The 27637-nt window shown below is 38.4% G+C and overlaps 1 protein-coding gene across 4 annotated transcripts; it reads left to right on the plus strand.

Moving 5' to 3' along the window:
* LOC109537717 (proton-coupled amino acid transporter-like protein pathetic) lies at positions 1-26121 on the plus strand. 4 transcript variants are annotated; one of them, XM_019904573.2, is made up of 8 exons: positions 1-102; positions 211-257; positions 16270-16518; positions 16575-16759; positions 16816-16938; positions 24497-24731; positions 24789-24970; positions 25022-26121. In XM_019904573.2, exons 2-8 carry the CDS (start codon positions 225-227, stop codon positions 25440-25442), a joined length of 1428 nt encoding a protein of 475 aa, XP_019760132.2. In that variant the 5' UTR covers positions 1-102; positions 211-224; the 3' UTR covers positions 25443-26121. The 4 variants fall into 4 exon arrangements, with proteins under 4 accessions (XP_019760132.2, XP_019760135.1, XP_019760131.1 ...); XM_019904576.2 differs by lacking the exon at positions 211-257 and having other exon boundaries at positions 4-102; XM_019904572.2 differs by lacking the exons at positions 1-102; positions 211-257 and adding an exon at positions 7295-7569.
* Positions 26122-27637: the final 1516 nt, after the last annotated feature.

The raw sequence follows: 27637 nt of genomic DNA on the forward strand, positions 1-27637 counted from the left end.
TGTTTTTCCCACTGAATCAAACTGCACTGGTTCATTTTTCCAAATAAGATATGGATTGGAGTCCCTTCGGGGTTTAGGGTTCACCTGCTGGCTGTAGACTTTGTAAGTTTCATTCAATGTTGTAGCCGCTTAAACTGGGGCAACGTGGAAATTGGGGTCACTTTATTGCTTTGGTCTAACTGGCCTTTACTAAATACGTTTTTCCTGCAGAAATCGGCACAGAAATGGAAGAAGTGGCCACTGCGTCTTCGCTCAATGTACGTATTTTTGTACATGCAACAGCTTAGTGTTTTTCGCATATTTCGTAAAGCGAAAACTCCTGCTTTAGTGGCTTTGATCTGCAATCAGTCTCCGAATACTTGACCTCATTAATTGCGAAAGATTCATCCGAATCAATTAGGCATAGTAAATATTTTTTGTTTGGTTTTATATAATTTGTGAATGTTGAAACGTGCGATTCAACAACCTCCAAAATTATCTCATGGCCGAGATAACTGGCTGTGATAAGTCATTATTATTAGCCCAACAGTCGCAGCCAAAGAAGTTTGTGTTAAACAAAAAAGAGTCAAACGTGCCTAAAATCCTTGATAATCCTGAACTGTGGATGGATGAAACAATAGTATCAAGTGCATGAAATTTACTAATTTCGATCGATACTAGTTGATCAACAATTATTCTGGTTCGTGAAACAAGAACAGGCCGCCCAGCTGATGAGGGCTATAGGTCCGAAACTGGTCGTGGCACCGTCAAAAATTTCTTATTTTCTGAATAACTTCCAAATTTTCCTGTTGTTTCCATTTACTTATTGTGTCTTCTTTATTGACAATTTATTGTATTGATGTTTTAACGGTATTCAAATGTTTGTAAACTCTAGCTCTCCAGATTAACGGACATTTAACGATGTATTTTGGCGACAATTCGAGATAGTTTTCAGATAGACTGGTCGGCATTTGAAGTCTTATCATAATTTGCGAACTATGGATTTGGTGCTTGCTTAAACCAGTGAATGTATTTATGAATGTATATATGAATGCTTGCTTAAACCAGTGAATAGCATGTGAATGTTTAAGCTTAGGTAGTCTTAGAACGCAAGTGACATTTGCTGGAATTTCCTGCAGAAATTCAGCAATAAAATTGCATGAGGCTTTGTCTGGTTTTGGAGAATCTAGTCGGCTCCTATCTCTACAGAGCCTAATCGTGCAGCTTGATTTAATGTTGTTATTGTAGGGAGTAGAATATTTATTTTATTTCAGCAGCTGGAGTCAAACAATCGTTTAGAATTGTTCAATTTTCGCTCGCTTGGTTTATGCAAACGTTTATTTATATTTGTTGCTAAATGAATAAAGTTTTTCGCATAAATGTACAGGGTCCGGTATGAAACGTATTTTGTTGTTCGCCCGACCGACGACACCCTTTCTCGGTTACGAAAAAAGTTTGTCTTTAGAAGCTTTCGGCATTTGGAAACTATGTTTGAAAGTTCCGCGCTAAATCTCCTCTTTGATCCGATTCTTAAAATGTAACAATCGGCCCTTCATTGAGCTCGTGCCAAAGTGAAGAGCGCATAGGATTTAAAAATACGAACTTTCCCGGAATCAATCGGCCAAAGTTCCAACTTTTTTCAAGCTTCAAAAAGCCCAAAGACTCCGATTTATTCAGTTTTTTGATATTTTATTTCATAGGCCCTTAATTCGGCTCATTCTAAGGTGAAAATTGTGGAAGGTTTGAAATAACGAACTTTTCCGGTGTGAATGTGGCCGTAGCTCCTGCCCTTCGTTTGTCAAAAATTTGTTCGGCATCAGCTGCACCTGAAATCCCAAAACCAGCTTTCTTTAGGTTTTCGAAATTTTACAATCGGCATTTAATTGGGCTGATTCTGACATGAAGATTGAGAAGGGCTTGAAATAACGAACGTTCCGGCTGTAATTCGACCGCGTGTCCGCGTTTTAACAAATTTTCGGCGTCTCAAAACTGCGAATGAGGACGCGAAACCTTCCCTTTCTTCGGCTTTTTGTTACTTCCAAATCATCACTTTACTGGGGTCAGTTTAAGGTGAAGAATATAGAGGGTTTAAAAACAAATTACAAACTTTAACGCTCCTGAAAGGCCAAAATCTAGGATTTTTTCGTTTTTTTCGCAATTTGAAATCCATCGCTTCATTCGGTTCGTTGCAAGGAAAATAACGTGGACGGTGTCAAAAAGTTGTAACGCTTTTACAAAGACCCGGAATTTGTAAGCTACGCCTGAAAGCCCGAAATCTACGTTTTTTTTTTCTGTTTTTTTTTCATCTCAAAATCGCCCTTTGATTAGCCTTCTTCTGTAGCGAATAGTGTGGACGGGTTCAAAAAAAATAATTTTCTCGATATCATTCGCCTATGGTTTCCAAAAGTCTACAATTTTTTCTACTTTTTTGTTATAAGTAATCGATGATTTTCATAGTCATCGATTTATTTGGCTCGCTGCCAGCTGAAGAATGCGGAAGGTTTTGAAAATCAAACTTTTTTGGTGAAATTAGGCCGTAGTTCCACCGCTTTTACAAGCTTCCGGAATGCGAAAGCTGCGTTTGAGCTTCAGCTTTTCTTCAGCGTTCTTCAGCTTTTTGAAAGTCAGCTTGGAATCCACGCTTTTTTTGGGTTTTTTTAATATTTTAAAATCGCCCTTTGATTAGGCTTGTTTTGAAGGGAAGTGTGGAGCGTTTGGGTTGGGAATTTTTCCGGAATCATTCGCTCGTAGTTCCTGTGGTTTTACAAACTTCCGCCATTCGAAAGCTGCATCTGAACGTCCGAAATATAGACTTTTTTTATTTGTTTAATAATTAAAAATCGGCATTTGATAAGGCTTGTTCTGTAGAGAAGAGTTTGGATAGTTTCAAAAACAAACTTTCCCTTTATTATTTACCTGGAGTTTCAGCGCTTTTACAATTTTTTATCATTTAAATGCCGCGCCGGAAAGACCAAAATCTATAATTTCTTCGCTTTTTGTAATTTGAGAATCATCGCATTATTGCAATCGCAGCCAGATGCATAACCTCGACGGTTTCAAAAAAATTTACTTCTTCTGTGAAATTCGAACGTAGTTCTAACGCTTTTACATACTTCCGGTATCTGTAAGCTGCATCTGAACGGCCCAAATCCATGCTTTTTGCCGTTTTTTTATTTTTCAATCGGACTTTGATTAGTCTCTGAACTCTTCCGCGTAAATTCAACAAACAAATTTTTCCGACAATTTTCCGCCTGTGATTCCAGCTCGTTTGCAAACTTCTGGAATGACATGGATTGTATTTGAAACATGGATCTGATATCCCAAAATCAGTGCAATCGTTGCAAAGGGAGGAACGTGGCGCCTTTCAAAGTTTTCCAGTGAAATTCGGCCGTAGTTCCAAGGCTTTTACGAACTTTCGGCATCTGATGATTCCAAATATACGCTTTTTTTAAACTTTTTTGTGTTTAAAAATCGGACTTATTAGGCCTGGTCTGATAGGAATAGGGTTTTTCCGATAGGAATAGCGTGAAACGGGAAGTTTCAGCGCTTTTACAAACTTCTGGCATCTGAAAGCCCAAAGTCTATGTTTTGTTTTGTGTTATAAGTATTCGATTATTTTCACGGCCATCGATTTGTTCGGCTTGTTGCAAGTTGAAGAATGTGGAAGATTTTGAAAAACAAACTGCTCTGGTGGCATTTGGACGTTTTTTTTTTTTTCAAATTTCAAAAAAATCGATTTTTGATTAGTGTTTTTCTGAAGGGAAGAGTCTGGAGGTTGTAGTACCACCGCTTTTTCTTTTTCTTCTCTTCTTTCTTCGCTAATAATAATTTTTGTTTGAAAATCATCGCTTTATTTGAATTTGTCGTTGTCAGGTGAACAATGTGGAGGGTTTCAAAAAATAGACTTTTTCAGTCAAATTCGGCCGTGGTTCTAATACTTTTACAAACTTCCGGCATCAGTAAGCTGCGTCTGAAAGCCCGAAATCTACGTTCTTTTTCTGCTTTTTTTATTTTAAAATCAATCCTTCATTAGCCTTCTGCTGAACACGAGAGTGTAGAGGGTTGCAACAAACCAATGTCTACGACATCATTCGATTGTAATGCTAGCGCTTTTACAAACTTCCGGCCCTGGAAGCTGCACTTAAATGCCTGAAATGTAGGCTTTTTCAGTTTTTGTTTATATTTAAAAATCGGCCTTTGATTAGGATTCTTCGGAAGGGGCGAGTGTGGAGGGTTTGGGTTTGGAACTTTTCCGGGAGGGGCTCGTGGCTCCTGCGCTTTTATAACCTTTCGGCATTCGAAAGCTGCATCTGAACCTCAGAAATATACACTTTTTTTATTTGTTTAATAATTAAACAATTGGCTTTTAATCAGGCTTGTTCTGTAGAAAAGAGTGTGGAGGGTTGCAACCACAAACTTCTCCTATATTATTTACCTGGAGTTACCGCAGTTTTCAGAAAGCCGCGTCGGAAAGACCAAAATCTATAATTTCTTCTTCTTGTAATTTTGCGACCATCGCTTATTCCAATCATTGCCAGATGCAGAACGTGGGCGGTTTCGAAAAAAATTATTTTTGCTGTGAAATTCGATCATAGTTCTAACGCTTTCACAAACTTCCGGTACCTGTATGCTGCGTCTGAACGCCCCAAATCCACGCTTTTTTGTCATTTAATTTCACCATCGGACTTTGATTAGTCTTCTTCTGAAGGGAAGGGTGTGAAGGGTTGCAACAAACAATTTTTCCCGATATTTTTCAGCCTGTAGTTCCAGCGCTTTTGCAAATCTCTGGAATGGCGTAGATTGCATTTGAAATGTGCGTCGTCTGAAAGTCTAAAATCTTATTATTTCTGTAGTTCCGGTATCATTCGCTCGTAATATTTGCGCCTTCAGAAACTTCCGGCATCCCAAAGCTGCCTCTGACATCCCAAAATCCATGATTTAGTCGCATTTATGTAATTTAAAAATCATCGATTTGCCCGGTGCAGAACCTGGAAGGTTTCAAGAAATGAACTCCTCCGGTGAAATTCGACCGAAGTTCCAAGGTCTATATGAACTTGCAATTTCTGAAAGCTGCATCTGAACGCTCGAAATCCACACTTTTTCGTTTTTTTTTATAGTGTTCTTCTGAAGGGACGAGTGTGGAGGGTTTTAGTGCTAGCGCTTTTACAAACTTCCGGCGTCTGGAAGCTGCACTTAAAAGCCTGAAATCTACGCTCGTTTCAGTTTTTTAAATACGTATTTTAAAATCGCCCTTTGATTAGGCTTGTTTTGACGGGTTTGAGTTGGGAACTTTTCCGGGATCATTCGCTCGTGGTTCCTGAGCTTTTATAAACTTCCGTTTTTTTTTTATTTAAAATCGACCTTTGATTAGTACTCTTCTGAAGGGGAGAGTGTGAAAGGTTGAAACAAACAAATTTTTCCTATTTTTTTTTTCTTTTTTGCAATTTGAAAATCACCAACTTTTTCGATAAACTTCGACCGTAGTTCCATTGCTTTTACAAACTTGCGTCATCTGAAAGCCGAGTCTGAAAGCTTGAATTCTACGGTTTTTCCTATTTTTCTTCTAATTTCAACGTCAGCCTTTGAATAGGATTGTTCTGAAAAGAAGAACGTGGAGTCTAAAAAAATCCGGTGAAATTCTCCAATAAAGTTAGACCGTAGTTTCAACATCTATACAAACTTCCGGTATCTGAAAGCTGCGTCTGAAAGCTTGAAATCTCTGCTTTGCTCGCTTTTCGAACATTTTAATATCTGCTCTTAACTGGGTTCATTCTTGGGTGAAGAGTGTGTGGAAGGTTCGAAATAGCGAAATCTTTCGCGTAAACTCAACAAACAACTTTTTTGTCTGTAGTTCTAGCGCTCTTACAAACTTCTGGAATGGCATGGATTGTAATTGAAACATGGATCTGAAATAGAAAAATCAACAAAATGGTTGAAAAAGGGTGGCGTCTTTCAAAAAACTAAATTTTGCAGTGAAATTCGGCCCTAGTTTCAAGGCTTTTACGAACATCTTTCGGCATCTGATGACTCCAAATTTACGCCTTTTTCACCTTTTTTATATTTAAAAATCGGGCTTTAACTAGGCCTGGTCTGATAGGAACAGTGTAAATTTTTGAAAAGGTTTAAAAAAAAAAATTTTTCCGATATCATTTCCATGTAGTTTCAGCTCTTTTACAAACTTCTGGTATCTGAAAGCCCAAAGTCTATGATTAATTTGCTCTTGTTTTATAAGTGTTTGATGATTTTGAAAGCCATCGATTTGTTCGGGTCGTTGCGAGGTGAAGAATGTGGAATATTTTGATTCAAACTTTCGGCGTCCGAAAACTGCATTTGAAGGACTAAAACCCCGCTTAATTCAGTTTTTTTTTAATTTTTAAATCGACCTTTGATAGGGATTGTTAGGGAAGACAGCATTTTTCCCTGTGTAATATGGCTGTAGATCCAGCGCCTTTACAAACTTCGGGCACCTGAACGCGGCATTTGAAATCCTGAAATCTACGCCTTCTCAGGTTGTTTTAAAATTTCCAATGCCGCTCTTGATTGGACTCGTTCGGAAAGAAAAGTGTGGCAGGTTTTAAAAAACTAGCTTTTCCGGTGTAATTCTGCCGTACTTCCGACGATTTTTCGCACTTCTGGCATTTAAAAGTTCTAAGAGGAAGAGTGTGATTTCAATAATCGAACGCTGCGGTATCATTCGCTTGTAGTTCCAGGGCTTTTACAAACTTTCGCCATCTGAAAACTGCGTCTGCGAGCCCGAAATCTACGCTTTCTTCGGTTCGATGTAATGTCATATTGGCTCGCCCTGCGATGAAGAGAGTAGTGGGTTTCAAAAAACCAATTTCCGCATTTGAAAACTGCCTGTTTAAGCCCAAAATCTGCGCTTTTTTCCACTGTTTAAAATTTCAAAGTTGGTCGTTTATTGGGCTCATTCCAGAGTGAAGACAAGTCCATTTCTGAGGAAACCAAAATCACTCACAATGTGTCATATTTTCGAAAGATAATTTAAAATACCTTCTGCTCAGATGAAAATTATTATTCCAATATTATTGGCCAATTATTCAACAATGATTCTAAGGGCACTTTTGCATAAAGCATTTTCCTGTATCTCTTCTAATTAGGAAAAAGTATCGTCCTTTGAAATTGACAGTTTTTTAATTTTCCCCATGTTTCTTAAGTAACGGAAATTTAAATTTCGATTTTGTCATTTCAAGTTTGACCCAAAAGAGCACATGCAATAATCAAGCAAAACGAAGGAACCAAACGGCAATTATGGGGTTTTTATATTCTGCGTGATATGCGGTATATGAACAGCTGAGCCTTTTTTGGAGTAATTTTCCAAAAACAGTTATCACGATCATCATAACATCAATTCAATTCTCGAGCAGTGTGTAGATTACTCAAAAATCGGTGGGGAGCGTAGACGACGTTTCTTCGTGCAGCTAAATATCCAGCGGCGCTTAACACTAATCAATTCCTACACTAACGACGGACGGACAGTGTTTTTTTTGTTAGCAAATCGGTGTCAGGAAGCTAGTGCCGGAAAAAATGGAAAAAACGAGACAGTTTTATGGCTCCCTCAACAACTCGTTTGTAAGTATTTTGATAATTTCCTGGTCAACGTAACTTCTGTAATTAACGCAACTGGCTGTTTCCTATAGAATCTTGTAATTGAATGGAAAATTCCCCATTGTCAGTCTTTGTTGCGGCTGCATGTTTAAAGACCCTCATCATCGATTCGCTGAATAATTCGAATTTTTCCATTCCCGCTTCGGTAACAAACATTCCTCATTATCAGTATCGAGCTTATTAATAATGTTGTTGTAATTCTATATAAACAAAAGATGTGTAACACTCGCAAACATCACAGACTTGACGGTTATTGCATGCATACGCTTTATTACCGGTTTGAAGCAGCCTCAGTTATGCAGAGGTCATCTATCAGATCACCTGCAATAAAACAGTCTAGATTGTCGCTAAATCCACTTTATTGAGTTTCAAATTTAAATTTAGTCTTTACGTCTTACTGTGCCCTGGATTTTTACAGGGTGTATCAAGCTTGGGACAATTAAACCTTTTCATTCCGTTAATTTGAAAATTTACTCAATTGTCACAAAGGCACGTAATTCAATGTTTTTTGACTGTATACAGAGTGTTCTAGTAGTGTAAAAAGCTTCATCACGTCTAAACAGTTCAGACAAAAAATAAACACAGATCAAGTTTGATCATCATTTCTGAATTAGGCATTAAATCTGCAATTATTATCTACCCCATTGTCGGTCATTTTCATCTATTTTGAGCAAACGATATTTTACAGGCAAAGGGTGCACACTTATGCATTTTATGCAAAAATATTTTCTAATTCTACGCGAAGTTGGGAACAAAACGATCTTTTGTGATTTTGGCTAAAATTCACAATTGTTGATTAAAAAATAAAAACCATCGGATTGTATGAGAAAATTTACGCTAAATTTTACAGCTAATTCATTTTATAGCATGTGGGAATGAAAACTCATTTCGAGTGTTTTGTTGAACAGCACAGATTTTAGTAAAAACAATGAAAATTGCAGAATTATCCGAGAAAATTAACGCTTTATTTACCATTTGATACTTTCTGGACATAAAAACGGTAAAAAGCTCATGTATTCCTCTATTAGCCGGCGAAAGCAACAGGTTCCTAATTATCAAAAGTTACAACCGATGGACGCTAATGGTTTTTCTACAGCGAAAATTTTGCTTCAATTCCACTTTAAGTTGGGAACCAAAAAGCCCGTTTGGCTTGGTTGCAGGCAGAACTTTAGATAAGAAAATAAAAACTGTTGTACGAGAAAATGCACGCTAAATTTGAATTAAACGTTTGAAAATTTCCTGATACATCAAAAGCTGCTTTGGAAGTACTTATTACTTACTAGTTCTATTTACATTCAGTTGGGAACAAAACAGCTCATTTCAGTTTTTTGCCGATTGAAAAAATGAAAACAGTCAGATTGTCCGAGAAAACTAAATTTGATAATTTCCGCCTCAGCAAAACAGTGTACGCCAATTGTTTAAAAAAAAATTACTCTTGGGCCCGTTTGCACCGTTGAAAATAAGCTTGGCTTTGCCATTAAGCTCTTAAGCTAAAATAAAATTGGTTTGCACCCCATTATAAACCAGGCTTACAGCATTCAAAGCTCGGCTTAAATTAAGCCGTCAACTTTGGTGGCTTATGGTGTTAAGCCGTCAATTCTAACCTTCGTTTTCCTTCTTCATACATGTGGCGATGGTTAACAAAATTGAAAATTACGGTAATAAACAAAAATAATCGAATTTCGATTTCCAAAGACGATATATAACAGAAATAATCAAGTTGTAGATAAGTTCTATATTGTTGAGGCGGATTCATTTTTTTTATAAACTGTTTGTTGGGTACTTCGCCTCAAAAATTTTTGAGACTGAGATAATTTTTCAAAAGACAGAATTTTCTCAGGTCTTTTATTACAGATTGATAAATAGTGCTCCTATTTCGCAATAAGAACGAATTATTTATCAAAACGTAATCAAGAACTATCACCTAGAGGGTATCCTGCGACACACTTACGCTCAAGATGTAAGAGAAAATTCCAATTAGTAAAGAAATTAATTTGAAACAATTACCTTGACATTTCGATAGCTATTTTCTGCCATCGTTATCAAAAGAACCTAAAAAAGAGTTGTATGGTATAACTTGTGTAACAATAGTAGGATAATACAGTATCTGAAAATTCGCTCTGATAATTCGTCTGTGCAAATTGTCAGTTATGTGATTATTATTATAAAATCAAATTAATTTTTTGAGGCGAAATACCCAACAAGCAGTTTGTAAAAAAAAAACAATATTTGGGTTCTACAAAACCACCACAAATATAAATGAATTGGATTATTTAAGTGATATTGGTCAATTGCAAAATGAAACCAGAAATAATCTTCAAAATCACCGCAACACTACACTACAACAATTCATTAATTATTTCGAAAATTTGCGTCATATCAGTACAAAATAAAATTTCAATAACTATATAAAAAATTTTAATAAAAAACTGTTAAAAACCAAAGGTTTTTAAAATATGAACGTTGGGTTGGAAAACACTCTAAACGCAAGGTTCCTAAATTGTACAATTTAGGAATCTTGTCTTAAACGGGTTCTAAACTGAGGTTAATCCCTCGATCTATCTGCTCAATCGAAAAAATTCTAATGTCTAATAGATAGAATGAATACATGTTGTATCATGGCAGCAAACGGTCATAATTCCACATATGACAAACAGATCTCCTTGACACCGGCTTAACAGAGCCAACAACAGATTGGTACGGTGCAAGCCGTTTACTTTAAAGCTTAATTTTTAAGGTTGGTTTATGTAAGCTTGGCTTTAATATAAAACGGTGCAAACGGCCCTTAATTCTACATTCAGTGGGGAACGGAAGTATTTTTTTTTGGTTTTTGTGCTGAAACGCACAGTTTTTGACTAAACAACTTAAAACCGTTGGATTGATCTAGCAAATTATTCCTAAATTTTACATCTGATACTTTCCAGGCAGAAAAACTAGGTCCACCACTTACTTTCTAATTCTAAATTGCGTTTGAAGCGAAAAATATCTTTTGGGTTTTTCTGCTAAACTCACAATTGTTAAGTAAAAAAAAACGAAACCATTAGAATATTCGAGGGAATTACTGCTGAATTTAACAAGTGATACTTTCCAGACGAAAAACCTTTTCACGCCGATGGTTTGTTTACAATCAATGAGTATTTTTAATTCAATAAGCTCTTGAGAACAAAAAACTGTTTTGGGTTGTTGCTGAAATGCACAGTTGTAGATCAAAAAATGCAAAATATTGAATTCTCCGACAAAATAACGCTATAGTTTCCACATTTATTAATTTGATAGATGATAAAAAAATTATTTTATATATCTATATGCAGTTGGGAACAAAAAGGTCATTTAGTTACTATGTGGTCTCGAACAAACGTGTTTTTAAAAAACGACTTTATTGAAGCGAGTACAGGATGAGAATGAATATAATCTTGGGCTTGCATGTTAAGGAAAACAATCTTAAACAATAGACACTAAGATGCTGAATTGCGTCTGGCTGAAATGCAGTCTTAGTGATAAGGCGATTGTAACTATTTGAGGGTTTTTGCTGAAATGCACTGTTTTTGATTCAAACAATTAAAACCGTTGGATTGTCCGAGAAAATGTCATCATTTCTAGAGAACTCCAATAGTTGTTTTCAAAATATTCCTCAACTTTAGATTTCATTTGGAATTTGGAAACTTAGGGTTTTTCTTAAATTTACACAAACTCATTATTGGTAAATATTAACGTTCTTTTAGCTCTTTGCCTTCTTGAAACCTTTTCGAAGAAGGTTTTGCATGTGGGGTTTGTTACTACCTTTTAATTTTAAACACATGCAGTTGGAAACAGAACAGCCCTTTAAGGATGTTTTTGAGCAAACAACTGAAAACCGTTGGATTGTCGGAGAAAATTAACGCCCAATTTAACATTTGATAATTTCCATACCCAGGAACAGTGCGCGGCAGTGGTTGTTCTGGACTAAAAACTACTCTATTATTCTACTTTTAGTTGGGAACAAAAACCGTTAAAATGCACAGCTTTTTATTTAAAAAGTTAGAACCGTTGGATTGTATGAGAACACGGACGATATATTTAACATTTGATACTTTCCAAACAGAAAAACGGAGCACGCCAATGGCTGTTCTGCAAACAAATATTACTTCCGAATTTTGCATTTAATTGGGAAGAAAAAACTTTAAAGAGTTTTTTTTGATGAAATGCACAGTTGCTGAAAAAAAATAGGATTATCTGAAATACTTAATACTCTGCACACCAATGATTTTTTTGTAAACGAAACTAATTGGCATTGAGGAAAATTCTGCATTCAGTTCGGAACAAAAATGCTCATTTGATTTTTTTGGATAAAATGCATAGCTTTAGACTGAAAAAATGAAAACCATTGGATTTACCGACAAACTTAAATCTTTAACATTTAACATTTTTTTGACAGAGAAACGGAGCACGACATTGCTTTTTGCATATAAAAATTATCTGCAAATGCAACGTTCAGTTCGGAACCAAAAATATACAGGGTGTTTGGTAAGTAGATGCATTCCTTGCAGGGGGTGATAGTGCAAGTAAATTTGGATACATTTTGTTAATAGACCAGGTTCCGAAAACCATTAGTTTCCAATCGACAGGGTGTTAAAGTTTTAATAAAAAAATGTTATTTATTAATATTTCGGAATTCGCTTGGAATATTATATTGAAATTTGACAGGCTTAGTCAACTAAGAACAATACACGTTTTGTGATGAAAATGTTGTTTCTATCTTTTCCAGTGGCGTGGGTACAGGCACGTCTGTAGATAATTTTAACTAGAAAAATGTTACGCCACTGATTTTTATAAAATTAAATAATATTTGTCAAGTTCCTGTTCAATCGGAAAGAGAAAAGGTCTTTTGACTTTTTTTCTACGCCGTCCCGATTGCGAGTAAACAAATTAAAATCGATTTAATGCATAGCGTACTCGGGTTGTAGTTAGTATAAAGACAGTAGTAGCACAAAAATTGCGCAGTTAGATTATATCAATTTTATTACAAAAAGTATTACTAGCCGCAGTTGACATCAGTCTTAGAGTTTCTTTATTTGTCTTTTACCTATTAGATTAATTTACCTGTTAATTAAAATTTTACTTATTCTTAGTATTGAAATGAGCACCAAGCTTGCTTTGATACGGAAAAAAATTTAAATAAAGCCGCCTTCTCTAACGCATGCATGTACCTACCTTCTTATTTCTGTCCGGGTTACCCTGGCCGAAAATGTATGTGTAATAGCGGCATCTGTAATGCACTGTATTAATTCGTCCCTTGTATGTATTTCTCCGGCATGAACCAGCTCTTTCATCCTACTCCATACGTGAAAGTCTAACGGAGTTAGATCTGGGCTTCTAGCAGGCCATATATGGGGCGTCCTCTACCCATCCATCGATTAGGAAAACGCTGATCAAGGTACTCCCTTACAGTTTGCTCCTACGTGAATTTGCCTACCTTGTACTTTTCTTGACTCACTGACCCTTCGATAGTTGTTTGCAAAGAAACGGATATTTGGAAGCCGCCACTATTTTTGTCGCTGTGTATTTTAAGTCCATAAATGTAAAGAATATCTGCGTATTCAGCTTTGGAAAACTCAGCCATTTCAACAAATAAAGTTTTCAACTTATGTGAACTTACTCGAAATTACATTAATCGCAAAAACAAAGTGACAACTAAAGTTACTCAAACACTCGAAATGACAGCAATTATTACTTTTGTCAATCAGTGACAAAAACTAGTGCAGAGCCAACTTTTTAATAAAAACCCGATTACGCTGTACAATAAATCGATTTTAATTTGGTTACTCGCAAAAGGGGCGGCGTAGAAAAAAAGTCAAGAGACCTTTTCTCTTCCCAATTGAACAGGAACTTGACAAATATTATTTATTTTTAGAAAGATCAGTGGCGTAACATTTTTTATTTAAAATTATCCACAGACGTGCCTGTAGCCACGCCACTGGAAAAGATAGAAACTACATTTTTATCGCAAATAGTGTATTGTTTTTAGTTGCTTAAGCCTGTCAAATTTTATTATAATGGTCCATGCGGTTGTCGAAATATTAATAAATAACATTTTTTTAATAAAAAATTTTACACCCTGTAGATCGGAAACTAATGGTTTTCGGAACCTGGTCTATTAACCAAATATATCCAAAATTAATTGCACTATCACCCCCTGCAAGGAATGCATCTACTCACCCTGTATATTGGGTTTTTTCCTCAAATGCACAGTTTTCGCAAAAGTAAGTAAAAGCCGTTGGATTGTCCGCGAAACTTCACACTATACATATTTAGAATTTAATACTTTCCAAACAGAGAAACGGTGCTAGCTTTACGGCAAACAAAAATTCTTTTCTGATTCCAAATTCAGGTGGAAACTACAAGCATCTTGTAATTTTTTCTGCAAAAATGCACGAACATTGATGAAAAAATTTGCGAAAATTAGCGCTATTTAAAAGTTTTTTCGGTGAGACACCGTTTTTTTGTTGAAAAAAAAAACGGAGAGAAAATTAACACTATATTTAACATTTAATAATTTCCAGACACCAGAACAGTGCACGTCAATAGTTGTTCTGCAATCAAAAATTAGTTTTTAATTCCAAATTCAGTTGGTGACATTGGAAAAAGCCGTTTCAGGTTGTTCTGCTGAAACGCACAGTTTTCACTAAAAAATTAAAACCGTTGATTTGTCCGAAACAATTAGCGCTGAATTTCACACTTGATACTTTCCAGATAGAAAAACTATGCACAACAGTGGTTGTTCCTCGAACAAAAATTACTGTTTGATTCTAAATTCAATTGGAAACAAAAAAGCTTTTTTTCTCAGAAAACAAAGCAGGCCAATAGCTGTTCTGCAAACGAAAATTATGTTCGAATTCTATACTCAGTTGGGAACTAAAAAAGCTCTGTTGGGTTTTTTGCTAAAATGCACAAAAAAAGCTTTTTCTTGGTTTAAAAAAATGAAAACCGTTGGATTGTCCGAGAAAATTGACGCTATATTTAGCAGTTGATACTTGCCAGATAGAAAAACTATCCACAACTATGGTTATTCTTCAAACAAAAATTCCTCTTTGACTCTAAATTCAGTTGGGAACAAAAAAGCTTTTTTCGGTTTTTTTGCTGATACGCACAGTTTTTAGCGAAAAAAATCAAAACGTTGAATTGTCGGAGACTCTAAAATTTACCTGCGATTTTTTCTAGACATAAAACAAAGCAGGCTAATAGCTGTGTAAACGAAAGGTGTACCGTTCTGTAAACGAAAATTACGTTCGCAATCCAAATTCAATTAGGAACAAAAAAGCTATTTTGGGTTTTTCACTAAAATGCACAGTTTTGGTTTAAAGAAGCGAAAACCGTTGTTGTTGTCTTCAAACAACAGTTGAGTACAAAAAAACTGTTTTAGTTTTTTTTTGTTAAAATGCACAGTTGTATACCAAACAAAAAATGCTGGATTTTTCGCAAGAAATGACGCTATATTTAAGATTTGATCGATTCCGGATAGAAAAATGGTATGCCAATGGTATTTCTGCCAACAAAAATTATTTTATCAATCTACATTCAGTTGGGAACAAAAAGCTTATTTGAGGGTTTTTGCTAAAATGCACAGTTTTTTATTATATTATATGGACTGTTCGAGAAAATGAACACTATGTTTAATCACTTCCAGAGAACAAAACAGTGCACGCCTATGGCTGTTCTGCAAACAAAAACATTCCTCAAGTTTAAATTTATTAGGAACACAAAACTTTGTTAAGGTTCAGGAAGAATTTATGTTACACGACGCCCTAAAAGCCCTAAAGTTTTACGCAATAGTAAATACAAAAATTAAAATTCTCTAAAATAAAATAAAAAGTTAACCCTTCATTTAATATTTGATACTTTCCAGACACAAAAACTGTATCTGAGAAACTAGTTTTCGAAATACCCTTTGTACTTGTAATTTTTCGCAAAAAAAATCTAACAGTGCCGGTCAATCATTAGTCGAAATAATCGAGGTAGGGTACCAAACGAAAGTAAATTTAATGCATAATTCAGAAATGAAGAGAACGTTTGAGTGAGCCATTTAGAAAACGAAACTTTATGTCCCTGATGCTATTCTCGGACACCGGGTGTATTTGAAAATAATTTTAGTATATGTAGATGACAAAATAAGGAAATCGCGGTATTTTTGATTTTGGCCCATTCCTAACTGCTGAGGCGTAATGAAGCTGTTTCAGACCAATGGGACACCTCGTAAAAATTATAAAGTACCGCTCCTTACGGTAATCGAGAAAGAAACCAGGGACCATTTTTACGTGCAACTTACTAACAAATTATATCAAGTAATAATGTAATCCTGTCTATATATTCGACTCCGAATGTCCATATTTTTCGAATGTAAAGAACCACACTACAATACAAAGCGAACAAGTTTGTCAACCAGCAAAATGACAAAATGTTCCGCATCATTTGTACACTCTGTATGTTACCAATTACTGAATGGTCACATTAAAAACGGGATAAACATCGGAATTTTCCAATTATCAAAATCAATAACGTATCAAGGTTTTATCATCATTAACGACAAATATGACCCATTAAATTGCATCCAATCGCGTTAAGCAATAACGCCTGTTCGTGAATATCATTAGAATTGACCAGACAATAAGGTAAACTGAATTGTTTTAGGATTCAATGGCTGCGAAAATGGCTCATTCTATGAAAAGTGAAGAAAAGCAGCGGCTACTCGACTCGGAACACCCGGTCCCTACTAACTCCGTGGTGGATATGGAGAATGTTGCGGCTGATGATGATTTGCTCGGCAACCGAAACATTGAGCATCCAACCAGTAATTTCGACACCATGGTACATCTGCTGAAAGGAAATATTGGAACTGGTATCTTAGCTATGCCGGATGCCTTCAGGAACGCTGGATGGGTAAGAAACTAGTTTACATGTAGACGTTTTCATATCACCAGTTAATTCGTCTATAGGTCATAGGCTTGTTTGGGACATTGACAATGGGTATCATCTGCACACACTGTATGCATATGTTGGTGGAGTGCTCAAGAGAGCTGTGCCGAAGAACTCAGACGCCCTCTCTGAGCTTTGCTGAGGTAGTGGAGGCTGCCTGCAGGACTGGGCCGGAATTTTTGCAGCGCAAAGCCAAAGTGGCCAAGTGAGTGCTCAGTAGCAAAGTCTCACCATGTGTAATAAAATGGGTGCGTGTTTCAGGTTCATTTTAAACATCTTTCTCTTCATTACCCAGATGGGCTTCTGTTGTGTCTACTATGTCTTCGTGGCTGTTAATCTGCAGGAAGTGGTCAAGCATTATTTCGTGGATCTTCCCGTCTATTGGTGAGTTCTTCGATTTAGCTGACAACTATTTTTTTGGGAATATGCTGAAGTGCTTTGTTTGTGTGGCCGCATATTTTGCTTCTTTGGTCCCAGGGCAGGGTTTCTCAAAAGGAAATCAATAACTATTAACGAAGGGATTCTGACAGCGAATTTTTCCAGTTTTGCATTCACTGAGGCTTATTTAACAATTTATTAATTAACCCCTTTTTAGATATTTTTTGATAAATTCTGATTTATGTTCCTGACTGCGTGTACTTGTTATGATATTCCTATCTTTCCTGGGTCTCAGTGAAAGTGTGACGTAAAAATTTTGAAACATCGTTTATTTCATTACGTTTCAGCGAGACAACAGCGCCATCATCAGGTTTAAAATTTACACAAATTCATGATTGGTAAAAATCAACGTCCTTTTAGGTCTTTGCCTTCTTGAAAACCTTGAGTTTGCCTGAATTATTTTCTACATTTGCTTTTTTTTTTAGAAAGAAAGGAGAATTGCTTGGTGATGAAATTAGAGCAGTTTTTATTAATCGGTTCTAAAAGCCGAACATTTCTTAGTTAAGTAAAAAAGGAATGTCCGTTATTTTTTAAAGACAAAAAGTTTGAGGCAAAACACTCAACAAAATTTGATATTATCGCCTCAACCATACAGCATGTATCTACTCTGGGGTGTTGGGTCCAGAAGTTCTGCCGCCGAGCGAGTATTCTAGAACATTTTAGGTTAGGAATGCATTATGATGCTCGAGAGCATACATTTTTTTCTTAACCGTCTACACCAGTCCGGGCTGATTGCGCTTGCGCGTCTCACTGCCGCGTTGCCGCTTTGATACTTCCATTGCGAACGAATTTATAACCTCAGAAAAACACGGTTTCTTGTAGATTCTAGAACGTTCTTAGTTCAGTGGCTGTTGCTGAAATTCATGCTACTTTCATCGTTAGTGATTTATACAATTAGTTCCCGCAGTAAAGATTTGGATTCTTGGAGTTTTAATAGTCATGGATTTTGTTTGTTTTTGATTGTTTTCTGCTTTATAAAGTAATGAACAGATATATTTAAATGTTGTCTATGACCTTTACTTTAATTATATGCATGCCTGTGAAAAATCAGAAAAATATGCAACATAACAATTATTTCTGCTATAAGATTGCATCTTAAACACAAACAAACATTAACCAGAAACAATTAGGCCAGGCGGTTAAAAACCAAGTATGTGCATAGCGGCAACATGGCAGTGAGACGCGCCGGCGCAATCATCCATGACTGGTGTGGACGGTTAAGAAAAAAATATCTGCTGCTCGAGAATCTTCCAGGTTAGGACTGATATTATTGTAATGTTCGAGAACATTCTCCGCCAGACTCCGTAGCGAGTTAGTTAGTGAGGGAGTTAGAGTGAATTCGAAAATTGTATACCGATTGTTTAACAATAGACCGGTTCTTGATTCAACTATTCGGCTATTGCTTCCAAACCCATCAATTGGCGTTGCTACGAACCTGAACGATGAACTCCGAATCGACAAAATTCATCTGGAGAGAATTTCTGCGATTCTTATGGATCTCAAGCAGCTACGAAACGCTACTGGGAGGACACCGCCAAAGTCTTCGCTCGACGACATTGCGAAGCGACTAAGAACGTTCACCTACGACCCGACGTCAGGTTGCACGTTTGATCAACGGCACGAAATCACCTTCAACTCAGCATCTATGTTCTTGACTGACGTAGAACAAGTCGAACTCCTGTTAAATGTGCTGGTCGAACAGGAGTACCGCCAGTTTTGCGGCGGTAATTCACCCTAGAAGCCAACGGAGATGAAGTTCAGCGACTTGGTCAAGGAACTGGAATTTTTGTTCTCCGACACCCGCACTCTTTTGCAAACGTCGTTTCGAGACTCATCGCCTAAGCGTCGAACTGGATCACCGACACCGTGCTCGATGAGGTCAACTGGGATGGAGACTTGTTCGACTTTGACAACCTGGACTTGGACAAGCTCAAACTCCTCCTGGCGGAAACAAAACCGTCAACTTCATCAAGATATGCAAGATGTGCCGTGCCTACTCCGACCGCGTTACGAACACCACCGTCGGAAGGTCTAGAGACTGAACTCGACATTAATGTCGTCACGTACAAGAAAGATAGGTCAAACCGGAAAGGTAGGAAAATCGATAAAGGGAAAAAGATCCATAGATCAAGATCGCCGTGCAATCGGTGTAGACACGACACGCACGCCTACAAGAACTGTAAACTTAACTGTAAGGAACGTAAACTTCTCCTACAAGGGACACTCCTTGTCGTCAAGAAGAACATCCGTCCACTCAGTGAAGAGGTGCTCACCAGATTGGATTTTTGGCATGGAAAGACGACGACACTGTCAAGGTCAACTACGTCTCCGTCGGTGCACCTCAAGCAAAGTATCAAGATCTTTTCGGACGACCAATTGGAACCTACGCGAAGGCACAAGTTCATCTTCGCTTGAAGCCCAGTTCACCGGCCCTGCCGACCTGTGGCACTGGCCGTCTAAGTCCATTGAACGCAGTAATCGATCGCCTCGTAAACAATGGAACGTTGACTAAAGTGCAGTCTTCTGAATGAGCCACTCCAATCGTTGTTACACGCCGTGGAAATGTAAAAGATCCGCCGGAAAGATCTGCCGACTTTGCGACCGGAGTTAACGATGCTCTCCAATCGGACGAGTACCCCAGTTCAGGGGTAGAAAGTTCAGTGGGAACAAAGTGTTCAGTCAACTCGACTTCTCGGACGCCTACAACCAGCCTCTGCTCGATGAAGCATACCGACCGCTCATTACGATCACTACACACAGAGGACTGTTCCAGTACAATCGTCTGGTGCTCGGACTCAAGCCAAATCCGGCCATCTTCCAACATACTCTAGAGACCTGACTCGCCGGAATCGATAGTGTGATCGTGTACCTCGACGACATCCTAATTATGGCTCCAGATCGCGAAGGACATGACCAACGACTACATCAAGTGCTGAAACGACTTTATCAATGGGATTCCGACTCCACGAGAAGTGCAAGTTCTACACTCCCTCGGTGAAGTACCTCGGAATCCTTGTCAGCGATCAAGGAGTGAGCGCGGACCCGGCTAGGATCAAAGCCCTGGAATACTTACGCCGACCTGCCCACCAAAAGGACGTGCGAGCTCTTCTAGGCCTGATCAACTACTATGGAAAGTTTGTTGATCGGCTCCACAGACTCAAATCGCCGTTGGAAGACTCTGCAAAGACGTACCGTTCAAGTGGAGGTAGCAACACAAGGATTCTTTCGTGGCCATCAAAAAGATTCTCGTTGGACCGTTGCTCCTCGCCTTCTACGATGCCCGCCAGAAGCTCATAGTGGCAGCCGACGCCTGTGACACTGGTATTGGTGGAGTCCTGCTCCAAACATATGGAGATTGAAACGAGAAAGCAGTATTTCATATGAGCAAAAAGCTGACCAAGTCTCGGCGAAACTACAGCCAGATCGAGAAGGAGGCACTGGTTACCGCAGTCGAACGTTTTAACAAATTCACGTCCCCAAGTGGCGGATAGGGGATGCTTGCCATGTAACACATGGAGGGTAGGAGTGAAATAAAATAGCTTCTGCGGACCAAATAAAGGTTGGGCGCGAGGTTGACACCCTCGTCCCGAAAAAAACCTCTGATATAAAAACTGCAATTTCGCATCGGAACCGGACTGATTTAAATGGAAAAACTAAACCGCAACGTATAAAGACTATGAATATCGGAACGTGGAATGTACAGAGTTGGTATAGGCCAGGCATATCCACGTATACTGTGGAACAACTAGAAAAAGGCCGAATAGATATAACAGCAATTCAATGGCTAGGCAATGGAAGCATGAAGGTCAGCAACTAAATAGTCTTCTATAGCGGAAGCCAATCAGGAAGACATGAATTCGGAACAGGTTTTGTAATTAGAGAACAACTTCTTCTAGTAACTTTTAAGTTTCGAGTTTTTTTGAGTTTGAGGACAAGGCATCTTACTCTTGTATATCATGTTGGATACTTTCTTCAGAAACACAATGTTTGTTTTGTGCACTTGTTTATCAGGAAGCCAGTTCCTCCCACTGAGCTATTGTCATCTCCTACGTAATAGAAACTATGTCCGGAGTTTAAAGAAATGAGATGAAATGAGATGTTCTAGACGTCTTCTAACATTACTAAGACCCACCATATCCAATTTAATATTTTCCAATTTGCACTCAAGTTCGGTTAACCGTTCTTCCGACAATAATGTCAGTGCATTGTATGTTGCGATGTACATGATTTTATTCTTTTTACATCTGTTAGGTTTCTTTGCCAGATGCGAGATTCTGAATTCTGATTCTGAAGATAGTCTTCGACTTGCCTGGGGTACTTGAGTCTTTATACCTGGCCTTTTCATAATGGGTATTTAGCCATAGAACACCATGCTGGCTAGACGTCTTGGTGAGCGAGTCTAGTGACTTGAAACAAGGCGATTCTCCCTCCCCTATATTATTTAACATTGCCTTGGAAAAAGCCATAACAGCGGCGGAATTAACCATGGGGTTCTTTGGTGATATTGATGGCCCAAGGATTGTCCTAGCTTTCGCCGAGGACATAGTCGTGGTTGGAGACACCGTAATTATGGCAAAATTAATAAAGTTGACAGTCAGACGGAAGTACATATGTGTTGGTAAAAGAACGAGAAGAGATAGGATAGGGCGAAACGTTAAAATGAGAGAGTACAATTTCGAGAGAGTAACAAGTTTTAGGTATGTGGTAATCAACGAGCAAAACAGTTATCCGACAAAGTCAAGGTAAGAATCCAGTGAGGCTGCAGCCTCACTTGATTCATGTACGCTCTAAAAGAAGTTTTGATGAGCAAAATTATATCCCGAAGATCAAAAATTAAAACATATAAAAGTGTCATACGACCAGTGGTCAGATACGAGAGTGAGACTTAAACAATTACTACGGAAAACGAGCGCAAGCAGAATTGTTTTGAGCGAAAAGTTCTGCGTAAAATCTTTGGACTATGCAGAGACCCAAGAACAGAGCAACCGTCTAAGAACAAACAACGAACTAACTGAGCTCTATGACGAACCAGACATTATCAAATGTCGGAAGTCTGATACGATACTGAACTGATGCAAGATATAGAAGGGTTGGAAATTATTGTGCAGTCAACCAAGACCCACCAAGGGTTGTAAAGCTGCAGAGAACAAGGAGAAAAATAAATGATCAGTTGTAGATGAATGCTAGGAATACCGTAGAATGTCCGCAGAATTATTATTCAGCAGCTGAAAATGAATCTCACAAACCGCTGTTTATCAACTACACAAATATATACGGGGTGACGCAAAAGTTCGGAGACAAATTCTTTTAGTCATAACTTGTTTAATAAACATCAAAATTCAATAAAATTATACATATTCGAAAGCCAACCAAATTTTCTACAAAACACATAAATAACAATTCGAAATAGCCACCTTCAGCCCACACACAGGACTTCAGGCTAGGGCTCGGAATCAAACTCGAATAATTCGAGTATTCGAATATTCAAACAGCGAATAATTATGTCTAGTCAAAACTCGAATACTCGAAAACTCGGTTATTCGAATATTCGTTGGATATTCGAGTATTCGAATAATTTTGCTATTCGAATAAACCACTAAACGAGTATTCGAATTTCAGATTGGATAGAAAAAATTCCGAGCACTACTGCAGACGCTTGCGGAAATTTTGACGACGGTCGCAAATGTTTTTTCTGATATTTGATCTGATATGAAATATCATACCCCATCGTCCCACGACGTTTGGGGCGAACGCTTCAGGGACGCGACGGTGGTATTACAGGCCTTTTACTCCATCGACCAAATTGCCCATCGGATTCAAGTCGGGCCAGTTGGACAGCCACAAAGTCTTGTCTGAGACGGCGACTCGAACGACTCGACGAAGAGACGTTGGTTTTGTACAAACCCATGGTCGACCTTGCGGCATGAGCCGGCGCCCATTCCTGTTGAAGTGTCGACGTCCTTCAAAATGCCTTCTTGGTAGATTTCGACGTTGATCTTGACATCACGCCCGACGAACACCAACGGCGTCTTCCCGTTTTTTCGAAATTCCTGCCCACACTATAACGGATTTCTTAAAGTGGCGTCGCTTAACTTGGGTTTTTTTCTAAAAATTCTTGCTTAAGCTAAAAGAGCAGAAAATTCTGAACAATACCAAGTAAGTTCAGAGGAAATCCACGGTCATTCTGACGATTGGTCAATCGTGAACATCTTTTCGTCGGTGAATAAAATCGACCTGATGGACTTTTTTTCGAGGAGTCGCTGCGCATTTTTGAGTTATTCTCGCTTTATTCGCTCATCCAATTGATGACCTCTTCCGAGCTTGCAGCTACGAAACTTCAGGCTTTTCCAGCCGGTTTTTCTGACCGCCCCCTCCTTGGCCAGTTTTCTTATGTACTTTCCATGATTCGACGACTCAGCTTGTTTAGGTATGGTTTAGGTTCTCCGGAGTCGTTGCGGTGGTCGGTCTTCCGTTTCGAGGCCTGACCTCCGTTGCGATCCACTCCTCATACCGTTTAATGGTTTTGTAGATCATGTTTCTTGGAATACGGAGGAGTTTCGTGATGTTAGCTGGCGACTTTCCCGATTCGAACAACTTTACGACGGTAGCACGGTTTGTTCCACGGCTCATAGCAAAAAAACCTAGTTAATAACAATTTATCATGGGGACAAAAGTAGCTTGTGGGAAACTTAACGAGTTACGAAATAAGCTAAACGTCAGCAACACAAAATGTCAAAATCAGCCTGTATACTAAGAGAAAGAGTAGAGGACGATCACCAGTCATTTTACCAGGTTAAGAATTTAACAAATATACTGTAACGGAAATGGCCTGGGGTACTCACGTTTGGAATGGGGGGATCGAAATTCATGGTATTTCAGTAAATGGGAGCCCCATTTACTGTCAAATATGACACTGACAAGCGGGAAATTTCGCACCTGTGCTGGAGATTTCGAGAATTGTCTGGGTTACCTGGAGGAAACTATATAAGCGACGACGAGAACCAAACGGGGGTCAGTGAAGTGACAGGAGCGACCGGGTGCAGAAGAGGTCGAACCCCGTGAGTCGGAAGAGCGAGTTTTCCGTCGGTTATTGTTATTGTTTGTGAAGTTGACGGTAATTTTGGAGTTAGTTTGTTCCTGTTCCGCATTTAAAGTGATACCGAGTTGAATAAAAGCTGATGAAAGAGTTTGATACCCGGCCATCTACGGTACAATACCATTGAGGAAGCAAAGAACACTGCATAGGATAGAGAATAGTGAAATCACCTGACCGTTTAACACACGTAGAGTGGCCACGTTGAAAACGAACAACCCCAAAGAAGAAACTCTTTCATTTGGAGGTGTACTTTTCACTTACTTTGTGTAACATTGTTTCCATTGCTCGCTTCTGCATGCCGCTTGATCAGTTAATCATCTAGAACTCTTCCAGAAAACAAAACTGCAATAAATTTGCCAACTTGGTTCAATTATTTTCATTTCTAATATCCAAACCATCCACTTCCAGGTACTTTGTGTTTCTTATGGTGCCGCTGGTGCTGCTCAACTGGGTGAAGAGCTTGAAGTACTTGACGCCTGCCTCTCTTTTCGCCTCAATCGTCATGTCTACAGGGCTGATTATCACGTTCTTCTACATGCTTCAAGGGCTTTCGCCTGTCTCTACAATCAATGCCTTTTCCAGCTGGGGACAGTTGCCGTTGTACTTCGGAACTGCTGTTTATGCCTTTGAAGGCATTGGAGTGGTAAGAGTTCTTCATTTTCAAACTACTCAAACCCTCTTATTCCTCGGCGATACTTAGGTGCTGCCTTTAGAGAGCAACATGAGGAATCCCCAGGACTTTGGCGGTTGGAATGGTGTGTTGAATAGGGGAATGATCGTAGTGGCTGTGCTCTATACAGCTGTGGGCTTCTTCGGCTACTTGAAGTATGGGGATAAAGCAGTTTTGGGAAGTGTTACGCTGCTGCTGCCCGCAGATGAAATGTAGGTCCGAGGTTGAAGTTTATTGCCCCTGTGACGTTTTTTCTTTTGTAGCTTGGCTCAATCCGTGCGCCTGATGATGGCGGTGGCGATCTTGCTTTCCTATAGTCTGCAGTTTTACGTGCCCTTCAACATAATCTGGCCCAGCATTGAGCACCATTTCCAAGATGAAAAAACGCGCCAATATGCCGAGTACTTCACACGTACGGCCTTGGTTTTTATCACTTTTATTTTTGCTGTCGCTATTCCAAATTTAGGCGCAGTCATTTCCTTGGTGGGCGCCTTTAGCAGTAGTGCTCTTGCGATGATTTTTCCTCCTTTGGTGGAAATCGTCACATTTTGGCCTGACAAAATGGCCCGTAACGATTGGATGCTTTGGAAAAATATTGTAATAGTCACCATTGGGTTTCTGGGCTTTCTGACCGGTTCGTACGTGAGCATTTGTAACATTTTAAATCCGGGTGCCACGACTTAAAGTCGCTTTGCTTCATTCATTGATTTGCGCGCTTAAGTGTAAATGAGCATTGAAAAGTTTTCCTTATTTCTGTGATAGCAATTTCTGGACTGGTGACGTTGAGACGAAAGAGATTTTCTTGATCAAAACCCCCGCAGAATGTCGACCGACAATAATTGACAATATAATTATCGTTATCTAACAGAACTGAGATTTATCGAAGTCTGCTTTCACGCTGGCCATTTATCTTGAGCTGGTTATTTTGACAATTTCTTGAAGAAGTTGAAAACATTTCGGTGGATGATCTCTAGTCAGAGTAGTTTTAGAGTTAGTTCGAAGATTCGCTCGAGGCCAGCGCTTTCCTTTCCAGATATAATACCCGGAATAAATAGCCTCAGCTTACCCTGAAGGACACAAATTCTGGGCATCAAAGCCATTTTATTCAGTCCGATTCCAAGTAAACTCTCGCATCAGCTGTATATCCTGTATAGTTATACATATAGAAAATACTATTCTGATGATGCTTATTAATCAGAAATTATTTAGATGATGATAAACTGTTAAGTGTACTATAAAGTCTATTTAGAGTATGTTCTGTGGATATGTATGGCCGGCCATAGTATATTTGTATTTATTATTATTGTGTGTTTTAGTTGATTGCTGTCTATTTTTGTATCGAAAATATATGCTTTAATATCGATTCACTGCGTTTGTTGATTTGACTATTTGGATGGAAGACCGACGTCGAAGAGTATGGTTATTGAAATTTAAAGCTAAAACGGGTAAAACAACTTCGGTTTAATTATGCAGCAGTGACAAAATATTCAAACCGAAGAGTGTGACCTGCGATGCAAAAATGGTCAAAATGAATTTCCATTGCGGATTTTGCAATGAATTTGAATAATTTTTGTTTTGTTTAATAACTTAAACAAGACTCTTGCTCATAACTGAGGAAAAATTGAAAGTACCGCCCGGATTTCTACATGAGTGGATAAAGTGATAAATAGCACATTCATTTCCGAAGTTAAGCATGACTTGGAAAAGTTTCTTTGCTTCAAAAATTATATCACTCTTTGCTTCAAAAAACCTCAACGTCCAACCTGGAGGAAGCACACCCTTGAACCTTTCACAGTCGACAGACGACAGTTAAAACTTAAAACGTGGAAAATGTTGCCGAAATCGCCTTAATCCTTGATTTTTGCCGATTTGGAAAATTTGCCATCAACTGGAGCGTTTTCACCTAAAGCACTCTTGCTAGAATCTGGAACAAGCAGACCGTTGAAACTTTTAAAGTCCATAGCAGACAGCTGAGGCTCAAAATTCTGAGAATTTAGTCCAAATCGCCTGAAAAGTGGACATAAAAAAGGGCGTTTTTGATCAAAACCACTCTTTACTTCAAAAAATCCCGACTTCCAATCTGAAACAAGCATACCCTTGAAACTGTCACCTCTCACAGAAGACAGTTGAGGCTCAAAATGCTGAAAATTTTCTCCAAATCTCCTAAATCCCTGTTTTTAGACGACTTGGAAAAGTTGGCATAAAAAAGGCTGTTTTTGCCAAAAGCACTCTTTGCTTCAAAGAATTCCAACTACCCATCCAGAGCAAGTAAACCTTTGTAACTTTCACAGTCCATAGAAGACAGTGGCGGCTCAAAATGCGGAAAATTATATCCAAATCGCCTTAATCCCTGATTTTTGCTGAATTGATAAAGTTTTCATAAAAATGGACGTTTCCGCCCAAACACAATCTTTGCTTCAAAAAGTCCCCACTTCCAATCCAGAGCAAGTAGATCTTGAATTTTTTACAATCCATAGATGACAGTTGAAGCTCAAAATGCAGAAAATTTGGCCCGCATCGCCTTAATTCCTGATTTTTGTCGACTTGGAATATTTGGCATAAAATGGGGCGTTTTCGACAAACGCACTATTTGTTTCAAAAAATCTCAACTTGGAATCTGGGGCAAGCAGACCGTTGTAACTTTCACAGTCCATAAAACGACAGCTGAGGCTCAAAATGCTGAAACTTTTGCCCAAATCGCCTTAATCACCCATTTTTTCCGGCTTGGAAAAGTTGGCATAAAAACGGTCGTTTTTGCCAAAAGCATTTTGCTTAAAAAAATCTCAACTTGCAATCTGGAGCAAGCAGCCCGTTGAAACTTTCACAGTCCATAGACAGGCTCAAAATGCTGAAGCTTTTGCCCACATCGCCTTAATCCC

This window comes from Dendroctonus ponderosae, unplaced genomic scaffold (genome assembly GCF_020466585.1).
Source record: "Dendroctonus ponderosae isolate FM_Combo_2020 unplaced genomic scaffold, Dpon_F_20191213v2 Dpon_F_20191213_1, whole genome shotgun sequence".
NCBI classification, from domain to species: domain Eukaryota; kingdom Metazoa; phylum Arthropoda; class Insecta; order Coleoptera; family Curculionidae; genus Dendroctonus; species Dendroctonus ponderosae.